The sequence below is a fragment of the Phalangium opilio genome, unplaced genomic scaffold, assembly GCF_054372755.1.
Source record: "Phalangium opilio isolate 3A_F unplaced genomic scaffold, DU_Popi_V2 ptg000003l_1, whole genome shotgun sequence".
Classification (NCBI taxonomy): domain Eukaryota; kingdom Metazoa; phylum Arthropoda; class Arachnida; order Opiliones; family Phalangiidae; genus Phalangium; species Phalangium opilio.
Genome location: NW_028324145.1, coordinates 12,341,945 through 12,355,040, shown reverse-complemented (window position 1 = coordinate 12,355,040; position 13,096 = coordinate 12,341,945). Strand labels below are relative to the sequence as shown.

The following is a 13,096-nucleotide window of genomic DNA, read 5'->3' as shown; positions in this document are numbered from 1 at the left end:
CCTATTTGGTGTGTCACGTGATAAAATAAGCGCTAAATTCAAATCGAATATCCGGAAGAATTTTTTTTCCACTTATATAATTGAAGCGTTTTCTTTTAAAATAAGCGTATGAAGTTCGAAAGCGACTTAAAAATATTGGCCCACATAATTCTCAAAACACCTCTGTTCTTTTGAATCTAAATTTAGTCTGAGGCATATTATTTATAGATTCAACCTCTATCTTTAATGTTGAGAGTAACGTTATAGAGGAGCTCTACAGTAATCGGGAAAGCTTTTAGCGGATTTTTATTAGATAATAGATAGAATTATATAATTATAAATAGCTAGACATGCAAAAGAAAACAATTTCTGACGTTTTAGATAGGACCCAAATATTAGCTCAACAAGCGATAAATAAATTACAAAATTTCGCCAAAACTAATTGTAAGATTGGAATTTCATTATAATACGCGTTAATGAACTATATATTGAGTTAATTTTATAGATAAATGGATATCAGGTGTCGATCCGAAAATAAGATATTCTGTGATAGCCGCTATTATAATAGGAGGAACAATTATTGTAATTCGGAAAAGAAGATCAAGAAAAGTACCTCAAGATGTACAACTAGATTATTTAATGAGAGGAGTAATTGCAACGGGGTTTCAAGGCATAAAAGTAAATTATTCGTAAATAATATAATACCGCTTTAGACGTCCATAATGTTTTTCTTCATTTTAGAGCCTAAAAACCAGCGATACTATAATAAAACCGCAGAAAATCGCTCCTAACGAAGTTATAATTGAAGTAAAAGCCGCTTCTATAGACTCTGTTGATATAAGAATTCTCCACAACAAGTTATCAACTTCTAGCTACTCAACCAAAAATATTAAGGTTGTATCTTCATTAATTGATTTCGAAACTGATATTTTTTAATTAGCCAGGATTTAATTGTTATCACGTTTAATTAGAGTTTAGTGGATGATATAGTTCTGATACCGGGGAGAGACTGCGCCGGAATTATTCGAGAAGTGGGGGAAGAAGTGCAAGCGCTCAAACCAGATGATGAGGTAATGAACACAATTAAATTAATTATACAATATTAGCAATTTTGATTACTAATTAGGTTTGGGCATTCTCGCCTCCCTGGGAATGCGGTTTAATGCGAGATTTCGCGGTAGTTTGCGAGGATCAAGTTGCGATAAAACCGAAAAATATCGATTTCGAAAACGCGAGTAGCATACCATACGCTGCCTTGTTAACCTGGAATGCCCTAGTTAATCAGGCAAATTTAAATCCTGAAACGGCTAAAAACAAGAGGTACCAAGCTCCAGGGATCACGCGTAAAGGACGTCGCGCTACAAGAATAATGTGTATTATAATTTAAGGGTCCTAATTCACTTGGGAAGCTATTCAATCGGGGCTATAGGTATTCAATTAGCCAAATTATGGGGAGCCCATGTTACCACAACCGTGCCGACTATGGGATTGCCTTTAGTACGATATTTGGGTGCCGATGACGTCATAGTTTATTCCGTTATAGACTTTGAAGGGGAACTTCTAGCCAGGAAAAAGTATTGCTATTTTATTTAATGTTTTGACTATTTAGGCCCACTAACATTCCTTTTCTAAAACTCGTGTCAGGTTTGATGTGGTTTTCAACACAGCCGGCTCAATTTTACACGACTTATCTGTTTCTATTTGCGCGGAAAATGGTTTTGTGGTATCAGCAGTAGCGCCTTTCCCTAAAAATTTGGTAGAGAAAGGTCCCTTTTATAATTTATTCAACAAAACGTGGCTTAGAACCAAAACGGAGCTATTTCAGGTATGCAATTTAATTAAAACCACGCCTAAATGATAGGCCTATTTAATTATAAAATACTTCCAGATTTTCTCCAATGGATCAGCCGCCGAGAGATGGGAAAATTTAACTTTTGATAAAAATATTTTAGACCAAATAAAGGAGCTAATGGAGAAAGGGAAGATTCAGCCTATTGTGGAAGAGGTATTTCCTTTCCAATTTGCCATCAAAGCATTTGAAAGGGTATCTAGTGGAGATACAGTTGGTCGTACTGTCATAAAATTTTAAACACAATACATAATTCAATGACAAAAGATGACAGAAACTTCGCTATTAGATGTCATAAGCTTAAGTTATGTATAAATAGCGCGGTGCCTAACGTCGTTTCTGTAATTCTACTCTTTTCCGGACTCCGGAAGGAGAAACCGGAAGAGAAAAGAAGCTCAAGAGCAAAATGATCCTCAACAAGATCTCTTTCCCCATCCCCCCCTAAGCCTACATGACGTCACGTCACGCAAAGAAAATATACGCCAGGGGCGTGTATCTTCTTTGCGTCACGTGATTGTCGTGTAATTTTTTGACAAGTCGGTTGACGAATGACGAGGTTATTCAACCGCCTAAGCTGTTATTAATTAATAATTAGTGGCCAAATCATAGTTATTTTCGAAAAATATATAATTTTTTAGATAAAATCATCAAAGATTTATTTGTTTGTAAGTGATCTTAAATAAATTATTTTTAGCTTATTCATTATTTTGGGATAAAATTTAAGTGGTTTCTGCTAAGCCTTGGCACCAAAGAAGCGTAGTGCCGTAGTTTACTTTTTTTGGGATTATTATTATGGGTTCATTTTCATTAAATCACCGAAAAATGCGTGATTTTAGTCAACAAAATATTATTAACGATCAGGAGGATAGTAACGAAGATACGGGTAAGCTTTTAAGTACTCTAATAACTCTGAAACTTACATTCCTTTTAGATTAACAAAACAACAAGGAAGTTAACAAACTGTGTTGAGTGAATTTGTGAATAATCTGTAAAATGCAACCTCAACGACGAAGTAAACCTAGTAATACACCTCCCCCACAATATCCGCCAAATTATAATTATGGACAACAACCCTATCCTTATGATTATGACCCTGCATATGCTTCCCAAGCTAGTCAACCTTACGGAATGGCCTACCCCCAAGGTTAGTTGTTGAGATACAATAATTTAATTCCCTTGAACATTAGTCACTTCAGTAACATACTAAATAGACTAATCCACCCCCCTGTCGAGTCATTATAGTCCAATTACTTCTTCAAGGTATGCCCCAATGGCCCCAACAAACTCCTCCAGGTTACGGAGGCCCACCACCCGGACCCCAAGGAAATTATATGGGTCAACAATTTGTTAATGACCAAATGGCTGCAATGGCCATGCAATATGGTCAAGTTTTGGCTGGACAAGGGAAAGAGATGGTTCAGCAAAAGATGGGAAAATACGTTTCATTCTTTGCCAGCCTTAAATATTATTTCGCAGTAGATACCGCTTATGTTGCCAAAAAAATTGGTCTTTTGTTTTTCCCTTTTGCTCACAAGGTGAATCCACAAATTACCATCTTATTAAATAGATTGATTAGGGTTTCATTTTAAATTTAATTTAAAATTTAATTTAATTTAAATTTAAGGATTTTGCTGTTCATTTTAATCAAGAAGAACCTGTGGCTCCCCGTTATGATGTGAATGCCCCTGATCTTTATATCCCAGGTACAAATCTAGTTCCTTATCAATATCCCCTTGAGTAATTAAATTAATTACTTAAAATTTCTTATAGCCATGGCATTTGTTACGTATATATTAACTGCTGGATATTTACTTGGTCTACAGAATAAGTTGGTTCCTCCAACATTAAATTATGCAATAAAAATTAAAAATTCACCTCTTTTTTTAGATTTAGCCCCGAACAACTCGGAAAACAAGCCAGTTCAGCTCTAGGTTGGGTGGCTTTGGAAATCATAATAGTTTTACTTACTCATTACGTATTGAGTGTATCCTCATCTTCCCTAAAATTACTGGACATTGTGGCATTTTGCACTTACAAATTCACTTGGTAAACAGTGCAACCCCCCCCCCACCCCAATTAAATAAAATAATGTTTAATTAATATATTTAAATTAGCATAATTGCTGCTCTACTTGTAAGCCTTCCATTGGGATCTTTGGGATATTTGAGTGTACTAATCTACTCAACATGTTCATTAGGATTCTTCTTGGTAAAATTAAAATTTCAACCATTACTAAAAGAAAAGTTACGTTAACGTGAAACTTTTTTAGATGAGAACCTTGAGAGTGGCCATGTTGACTAAAGCGGCGGATTATGCTGGAGGAAATAAAAGAACTCTGTATTTGGTGGGGTTGGTTTGCGTGTGCCAACCCCTTATGATGTACTGGTTGACGTATCACTTAGTGTATATGAAAGCCATTGAATGAAAAATGCATGCTATTGTTGAGGAGATAATTAATTAAAATTGGTTTTCTAAAAATATTAAAAACACATGGCCTATTTCTGTAAAACTGATTATTATATTGAGCATCAAAATATAATTTATTTGCAATTACAAAATGCGTAACATTGTGTTGATTTATTCCCCCCCCCCCTGATTTATCAAAAAAAAAAAAAAAAACTCCCTTTGCCTAACTATTACCGAGCCTTACTGGGTTTGCAGGGAAGAAAATTAATTTAGTTGTTAACTAGGATATCTAAATCTAATTAAAACATTTTGCTACATATTTTATAGCAAAGGGTTTGATAAAAGTCGCGTAATTTTTATATTAACCCCCCTAATTCTAATTGAAAGAACGTAAGATTTATACAAACTGGAGTAGCACGATACTGGCCAGGTCTTAGTGCGCAGTCCGTCCTCTATATTTTTCAACCGCGTCTCTTCTGGCGTCTGGTACCAGTTGATTCCTAACTCCTCCTAAAACGTTGCTGGTCGCTTCCGTCGCTAAAATAATCGGCTTAACAACCATAGGTGGGATTTGTCTCAAAACTCCGCCAACTGCACCAGGCATTCCTTTATGATCGTGTTCTTCAGAGGCAACCCTAACTATGGTTCTTGCCGTATCCCCGATACCCTGTTCAGTTAATAATAAATAGAGTGAATAAACTTCTTTGTCTTTGGGGGGCGGGGACGAACAAAAAAGTGTATGGTCACCTCGCGGACAACGTGGTACGCGTACGCCACCCCTTCCCTGATATCCAAAGGTTCCGAACTCAAATGCCATTTCTTTTGAACCGTTTGACTCCTTGATTTCACGCTGGGTCCGGGTGAAACCATGTCGTAGGCGAATTCAGCGGCTCCTTGGATGATTAAAACCATTCGACTCGTTAATTCCAAGAAGGCCATAGCTGTTGAAGTGGTAAAGGAATTGGCCCCGCGTTGAATTCCTCTCATAATGCGACCATCCTTGCGATATTGCTCAATTGGTAACCAAATTAAGTCCCTGACGCCTTGGACTTCCAAGTAATTACAAAGGTTACGAGATATATAAAGTATAAATTTTAGGTAATAAACCTACAGAGTTGAACAAAAGAGTACATAGGACCCAAACCACCCAAAAGACTCGGCAGCTGATTTTTCTTGATGTCTTGTAACCATTCATTAATGACATAAGCTAATAGACGATCGAATCCTAAAAGTCTACGGGACAAAAATGTCTTATTTATTTAAAAACAATTTGAAATTAAATTAAAATAATTATATTGACAGTGACACGCACCCGTGTCTGAAGGTGACGCGTCTAAGAATAATTTTTGATTTGTTGAGTTGACCTAATCCCATCAAAAGTCCAGCTAACGCGCCTTGTTCCATGTCAACTCTTTTACCCTGATAATCTAACTGAATTGGCACATCAGGTGAGAATACGAAAGACCTACAAGTAATTTAATCGTGTTATTTAAACTAAATAAATAGGTGGAATACCGGATAATACCTAAAGTAAATGGGAGGTGACGTTCGACTACAAGAAGACGCGTCTGATAAGTCGGTTAACGTCGAATTTGATAAAGGTTCTTTCCCAGCGTAATTTGACTGAATTATAGGGTCGTCAGGGGCGATGTTGGTTTGAATCGGGACATTTTCGTCCATTTGATCCAAGCTAGCGTCAGACGCGTACAATTTCCCAAAAAATCCACAAATAAACAATAATGTATCCTAAAGAGGCGACTCGGTTAATTTATACTAAAATTAATCAACAATTATAATATTGTTAATTAATTTACTTGATCTATATTCAATCGCAATGGTTTTAGAGACACTCTAAGGGAACATTCCGATTTTGGGATACTAGGATCTGGCCTAACATGAACCGCTTTGATAAGGAGCTAAACACGGAATTAAAATTTGATTGAAACCATCCACCGTGTATCAATTTAAACAATTAAAATTTACCATATTAGCGTGCGTTTGCCTAGGAAGAGCTTCGGAAGAAAACTGATAAAGGAACTTATTAATTTCCGACGAGGCTAAACGATCTCTAATTTCTATATCCTGAATGAGTAGAACTTGACGTGAATCGTAATCTCCCTTTTCGGGGTAAACGTCGTATTGAAACCTCATCTAGAAAAGTTAAATCGTCGTCCCAAATATGCCTCGACTCGAAAAACGCTATGTTCTTAATTACTTTGTTCATTTGTAATTCAACAACAACATCGTGGGACCTGCCAATGCCACCCATCCCGGGTTGAGGACTTCTACACCTAATTTCTGGAGAGGCGCAATCATTCTGAACCGAATTAATATTGGTCCAGATTGATTCGTGATTAGAGATTTTCTTAAAGTCGCTTCCCTGATTTTTCAAATTTAGCGTAACTTTGTGTTTCGGTGACGAAGAAAGGCTAGGATTGTTTGAACTCCTACAGTTTCGCGACCACCAACTTATAAGTAAGCTTAACCAATTAAAACTTACCTATCATCATTATCACCCGAGACGATTCTGGTCCTTTTTTGGACTTTTTCTTTCTCGGGTTTACTTTCGAACGTTTGAAAGTCGCATCCTCCGTAAAGATGCCATACTAAAGACATTTCTCTTAAGGTATATTTTCTAACGGGTTTGGGATAATGGGGAGGAGGTTTAAGTTGATCCGAGCGTCCGATAGGTTTGGCAAAATGGTTTTCTATCACGTTGAATGGTTCGTGTGAAAGAAGTCTTACTTGGGACTCTCCACTTGGAGGCTATAACAATCTTAATATTACAAATAACCGTAATTAGAATTATACGTTTAAAATTACAATAATTCCGCTTCCTAAGTCTTCTTCCAATATACAAAATTCGTCCGAGGAGTGGCTCATATTCTGAAAAGAATTGTTATCGTCCAGGTATGGAGGATTGGTTTCCACGGTCGCGATTTCCGGTTCTTTGCATTCCTCACTCTCTTCAACTTCGATGGAACTCTCTGCCAATTACGTACTTAACAATTAGACGGCGATTAAATTTACCGGTGTCCTCTGTCCAATTATATACCAGATATATTGTCCAGACTTTCTTGCATCGCTTCTTCCATCAACCTATTGACCAGGGTGTCGGGTTCGTTATCGTAAGAACCATTGTAAACCAGGGAATAAGGTTCTTCGGAGGCGTCGAAAAATGTGTCCCCGGTACTTAAAAGATCCCCATCCGCCGCAAAATACGTTATTAGTTCTTGTAAAGCTCTACAAGAATCCGCGCAAGTGTGAATGTGCACGCAGTTATTTGTGGCTCTCAGATCGTGAATTGGTTGGGAAGAATCTTTCCCGTCGGACATACGAAGCGAAATATCGAAAAGACCAGTATCCAAAACATTGACGTAGTCTTAAAAAAGGTCATCGCGCGATTAATTCCTCTAATATTAAATTAAACAATAATTAAATTACTTTTAAGATCAACCATTTCCGTGTCAGTTTTGTTTGAAATGTAAATTAAAAGTTCTTCCGAAATAATTCTAAGTGGATGAAGAAAAACGCGTCATGGTAAGACGTCAACTACCGATGAATGTTCCACCGTTCTTACCTTAGCAAAGATGTTGTAGATTGAGCGGCTAAATTACTCGAGATACTAAAATTATTAACAGTGGCCAAAGCTCGAAGAGGGATGTATAAAGGTCGATAGTCAACCGCGCAAGTATTCAAGTGCAAATGAAGTTCAGTCACAATAGGAGGAGGAACGTAACCCACAACGGGATGGTTAGAAACGTCAAAGAAGTTAATGAACTGGCTCAACCAACTCTGGGACATGGAGGACATTCTGTGACGTAAAGTGGCTTCTTGTAAACCCACAGCGACTTTAAACGTCTGGAAAGATTATCTTATAAGACGCTGATTCGATTCGGGGACAATTAGAATTAAAAGCAAGACGCTAACTTTTAATCCTTGGTTGGGATCGATTCCCGTTCGTATAACTAAAGAAAGAAGGTCTATTTGTTCACTAGAAGACTGCAAAGAGTTTGGAGGGAGTATGTGTGGGTCTGATCGGTATAAAGTCTTATTCAAATGTGCGGGAGAATATAAAACGGCTGGTTTTAATTTCTTCAATGGAGATTTTAGAACACAACCTACAGGAGAACATAAATGGACTCATTAACGCGAACTCTTAATTGACGTTGGTATTAAATTACCATTGTGAAAAAGGACACCCTGGTTTAAGTTTAGGCATGAAAAAGCGAGATTTGGGTCGCCATTGTAATAAGTTACGAAGAAAAATGACCCGTCTTCAACGTTAATTTGAAATTCACCCTGATAATCCTCGGAATCATTTTCCTACGCGAAATGTTTCCGTTAACTTTAAGAAGAAAGCTAATTAAGTAGGCCAAAGGAAAGATCCGCTAATACCAACCTCAGCTTTCGTACAAAAATTTAAAATTCCCTGTCCAATAGAGACATTAATGGCCATTTTGCTTTGAGCTTGAACGTAGGATGGAAAAATGTTTTTACTGGCTTTGAAACCACCTAGTTGCGTTTGCGCGGGATCCATAACCGAATAATAATTCCCACCCGTCCCACCGTCATCGGAATCCGAACTAGAATCGTACTGCGCCCCCGATTTGCAAACCGAGAACGCCTCAAAGTACGAGCTCTCTTTCAGTAAACTATTCTTAACGCGATATCCGTCAAAGTAAACCGATTCGTTGGTCCCGACGGGTTTAGGAGCCGCGGGTTCCCATAAAGCTAAATCATTCGATATTCGGTTATAAAGAATTTCGTAAAAGTTCTTGCTTGGCAAGATTAAGTTAAGCGTCGGAAGACTGATGTCAAAAGTCATGACGCAGTTTGACATTGATTTCTCAATGAATTCTGACATTCTTTCTTTGTCAGCCGGCATGACCACTTGGTCGGTATCACCACCGACGCTAGAGAATTTGTTACTTCCTTCCGGAGAGGAACGGTCGTAGACTATTTTTCTAGAGGCAAAGGGGGATAAGGGGGTCGTGTGCATTTGGTGCAGATACATTGAATGCATCGACGTGGCCATCTGAAGGTCGTCGAGGTCATCTTCTAAGACGTTTGTTTCTAATACCGACGGAGTTTTAGCTTGAGTTATTTTAAGCACCAATCTAATAGTAATTAGTGAAAACGAAATCAACGTTAACATTAAGGGATGTGGGGCGGAAATCATACCTAGGCCAATCAAACCCATGTTCAGTCGAATTTTTGTCAGCCCTGGGATCGACTGAAATTCTCGCGAAAGAAATGGGAATTTCCGAAGGCTTCATTTGAAGAAGTCCTGCGCGCGCATTTTAAATTTAACTGTTATACTTTGTTCGCAGTAAACGTTAGGGCAAACGTTTACCATGAGCGTCTTTACACTGTAATTCGTATTTCGATTCCTTAGCGTCATTATTCCATACATTTGACAGAGTAACGTCAGTCATTTCTATAATCAAAGTTTCGTCGCGTAGATTTTTCTTCCACCATGGCATTCGTTCCAAACTGTTCAATGGTCTCAAGTCCGGAACTGGGAACCTAAAGCAAGGCGCTATTTTAACATTCCAAATGAACACGGAATGGCGTGATAACTTTAATACCGGATATTTAACTCCACAAATGGACTAGAGAGATTAATATCCATTCGATCGGCTGTCAGATTCCTATCTTCGTCCTGAATGGTTTTTAATTACAATTTAAGAAGGAATTGTCGCACTTTGTCCATCAATACCGACTTACCAATAATTTCGGATTAAAGGCAGACTGAGAAAGATCAAATTTCGAAGTGCTCGACTGCGATTTAAATAAATAATGTAATCTATCGACGATCGTGATGTCAACTTCGCTTTGAACTGGTCCCAATTGTAAAGATAGCGAAGATGACGGTTCTCGAAAAGTTTGACTCGAGTTGGTCTTTTTAAAGTACTTCAGTCTCAAAGAAGGTTCGTTACAATAAGGTAAAGAGGAGTCTTTGGTGTAAGGCAGAGCACCCGAAAATTTTAGCAACTACATCGTGGGAGACAATAACAACACGATCACTTCCAACGCGTCAGGAAGAAAAACTTAACAAAATGAAATGCGCACCTCAGTGTACGTTGGCACTACATTATCCTCGAATAAACTACTATTTAACTTGTCCATTAAACATTCAAACAGTTCAATATCGGCTATCGTTAAAGAAGTAGACAAGGCGCTCCCTGAAGCCATTGTCTTACGATTTCCTTCAATTACTAAGGGAGCCGCCATGAAACTATAGGAATAACAGCGTGGTCAATGCTTCATTGACGCTTCAAAGCTTCATTTACAAATTAATACCGAATATGGTTTTCTCCGCAAATATTCGTTATTTTGCTTTTCATTTCGATAAAATCTTTCAGGGAATCTCCAGTATTAAGAAGTGAAATTAGTTCATCAAAGAATTTCTCCGAAACTGAGCTCGGTTTTGTTGAAGGGAGTTCCTGACTAGTTTTTGAAAAACTTTTAGACGTCGGTCTAAGGTCTTCGTGCAATATAACGACGCATAAACTACTACAACTCATACGAAATCTAACTTCCGATGTTGAAGAATCATCTAAAAGTTCTTGGACTTATATAGTCCGAGAACAACGGGTAATTAAAAACACCGCTGACAAGGTTCCAGTACTTTAATTTATACCTTTGGTTCTTGTTGGACGGCTATACAAGCTAGATGGTTTCCCCGTGGAACCAGACTCATTCAAATCCCTACTCTCAAATGACGAATCAAGATCGCAACTGGCCGAGGTTTTACTAGCAAACATGGTACTAGTTCCTCTGGCCGGTTGAAAATCTTCTTCGGAATCATCTAAAGAATGAGTCGACCATCCCTGAGGTTGTTGTAATGACCTTCTATTCAAGACCGTGGACTGAGTCAAATGTTTTTGAAGTTCTTGTTCGACTAGAGTAAAATCCGCCAACCCCATTGGTTTATTAATGCTAGGATTTCGGTATTTTTGAATCCCGCCTAGAAATGACAGTGTAAGTCATTTCAAATAGAACTCGAAACCCAACTAATGGTTATTACTCGGAGAATGAAGGCTGTTGAATATATCCAAGAGTAAATGTATTTGACGCGGACAAAGATAGAGTGGGAATGGACCCAAGTTGATTTCAACTTCAGCCTGAGGTCCAGGGATATTGTCATCCTGTTTCAATTTTAACCTAACTTCTTGATGATCTACTAGTTTGGTAATCAACACCAAATCACAATTTTCTTCACCATCTTCCTCGGAAGGTGGTTTTGTATCCTGTTTCATTGAAACGGGTGACGAATCACTCTCCAGAATTCCTGGAGAGATATCACCACTATTATTGGGAGTCTTGGGGTCGGATGAACATTGAGACCGCCACATTTGACTTTTGTTAGAATACTCGTCAGTGTATAAAGACACCCCGTCAAGACGAAATTTTTTGGTGGCAAATGCCACAGGATGATAGACATGCTCTTGAGAAATTTCTTCTGGAATTGAAGTTTCTTCTATTCCCGCTTCATCAAAGTACTCGAGACTAAACACGCGTTTAAACCCATTAACTACTATTCCCAAGGCGTGTACATAGTTTTCAGACTAGGATGATTGATACCATTTAGACCAGGAGACAAGGCTACTTGATGGACAAAGTGCAGTACCAAGTAGCTTGGTCTCCTGTTGTAAATGGTATCAATCTTCCTAGTCTGAAAACTACGCGTTGCAATTTGATTTCTAACCGTTTAATTCTTATCTCAAGAGCCGTCCCTGTATTTCCAGGTTTCAAAACTTGCTCCAAACGTATTACAGTATCGGTAAATGTTACTTTTATCCTCCGAAATACTAACAATTGTGTAGAAACATTACATTGCAATTTAAAAATAGCCCTCGCTAAATATCTACAGACTGAAAACACACCAGTATCAATTGTTTGAGCAAAAAGCTCAAGAGCTTCAAATGGTTGACCAGCATCAATCTCTTTTTCATCTTCAGAGGTTCTTTCTTTCATAAACTCTTCAGCTAATTGGAGACTACTTACCATACTACCCCATAGGGACCCCGTTGATGAGACTAAATCGTTAAACGCTGTTAGACCCAAAGGATCAAACCAAAAACTTCAATACAAAGAAACCCCACCACTTTGAGATCTAGGCTTCGGTTGCAATGTGAGCATTAATCCATGAACCTCAACTACACTACTTTCACTCAGTAAGGAGGACCATGGTATAGAAACTGAAATAGATCCGATAAATCCATCCACAATTTCGATTGGAAGTTGGTACTTTTCACCAGCTTCGTTGAGAGCCTGAGGTTCGCGATTAACAAGTACACGAAAATTCAACCCAAGTCGCGAGAGACGCGTGCAAAACTAAGTTTCTGAAACTTACCTGGACATCCAAATAGACATCGTTGATTTTGCCAGTTCCACTGTATAAATTTACACTAAGTTGATCTAATGACAGTTTTTCTTGAAGAAACTGCCCGAGATACCTTTGAAGAAGGTAACGACAAGCGCGTTTGTTCAACGCGTCTGACCATGGAAAATACCACGGCATTTCACAATCTTTTGTTCAATTTAAAATACACTAATTAACGCGTAAAAATTTTCAATCTAAGCGTTTTAAAACAATAAAAAGCCATTAATTGCTTTTTAACAATTAACACCCATTACAAATTCCAATTCACAATCACAATCACAATTTCACAAATACACAATATTAGGCAACAAAGGAAGCTGGTTAAGCCTTGGTCAAAAGTTGCAACTTTTCAAGAGCACATTTGTGTGTGCGCAGCAAGTACCAGCTGATGTTTTGGTTTGATGAAAGGGGTACTAAAAGTTATTTCTTTCCCCTGTCTGCGCCATTGAAGCAGTCTGTGGCAAAGAAAG

General features: G+C 38.0%; 3 protein-coding genes across 4 annotated transcripts; 2 read left to right on the top strand and 1 right to left on the bottom strand.

Moving 5' to 3' along the window:
• The first annotated feature begins 56 nt into the window (after positions 1 to 56).
• On the top strand, positions 57 to 2,294 carry LOC149717897 (NAD(P)H oxidoreductase RTN4IP1, mitochondrial-like). 2 transcript variants are annotated; one of them, XM_089841342.1, is made up of 6 exons: positions 57 to 873; positions 958 to 1,049; positions 1,106 to 1,299; positions 1,368 to 1,553; positions 1,624 to 1,804; positions 1,868 to 2,294. In XM_089841342.1, exons 3-6 carry the CDS (start codon positions 1,142 to 1,144, stop codon positions 2,066 to 2,068), a joined length of 726 nt encoding a protein of 241 aa, XP_089697468.1. In that variant the 5' UTR covers positions 57 to 873; positions 958 to 1,049; positions 1,106 to 1,141; the 3' UTR covers positions 2,069 to 2,294. The 2 variants fall into 2 exon arrangements, with proteins under 2 accessions (XP_089697468.1, XP_089697467.1); XM_089841341.1 differs by having other exon boundaries at positions 951 to 1,049.
• A 465-nt stretch (positions 2,295 to 2,759) lies between these two features.
• On the bottom strand, positions 2,760 to 13,042 carry Atg2 (Autophagy-related 2). Its single transcript, XM_089841324.1, has 28 exons — positions 12,597 to 13,042; positions 12,346 to 12,514; positions 12,127 to 12,279; positions 11,949 to 12,051; positions 11,268 to 11,749; positions 10,881 to 11,207; positions 10,541 to 10,811; positions 10,310 to 10,475; positions 9,965 to 10,231; positions 9,826 to 9,899; positions 9,591 to 9,763; positions 9,419 to 9,524; positions 8,637 to 9,354; positions 8,419 to 8,560; positions 8,165 to 8,355; positions 7,815 to 8,095; positions 7,679 to 7,746; positions 7,290 to 7,616; positions 7,058 to 7,221; positions 6,735 to 7,000; positions 6,450 to 6,663; positions 6,218 to 6,385; positions 6,049 to 6,150; positions 5,760 to 5,980; positions 5,547 to 5,699; positions 5,346 to 5,467; positions 4,982 to 5,283; positions 2,760 to 4,901 (listed from the first exon to the last, which is right to left on the bottom strand). Exons 1-28 carry the CDS (start codon positions 12,762 to 12,764, stop codon positions 4,668 to 4,670), a joined length of 6,132 nt encoding a protein of 2,043 aa, XP_089697450.1. The 5' UTR covers positions 12,765 to 13,042; the 3' UTR covers positions 2,760 to 4,667.
• On the top strand, positions 2,822 to 4,386 carry Yif1 (Yip1d-interacting factor 1). The gene is made up of 7 exons (XM_089841339.1): positions 2,822 to 2,972; positions 3,089 to 3,363; positions 3,453 to 3,531; positions 3,599 to 3,656; positions 3,716 to 3,874; positions 3,943 to 4,036; positions 4,098 to 4,386. The coding sequence occupies exons 1-7, from the start codon at positions 2,822 to 2,824 to the stop codon at positions 4,251 to 4,253; spliced, it is 972 nt and encodes a 323-aa protein (XP_089697465.1). The 3' UTR covers positions 4,254 to 4,386.
• Positions 13,043 to 13,096: the final 54 nt, after the last annotated feature.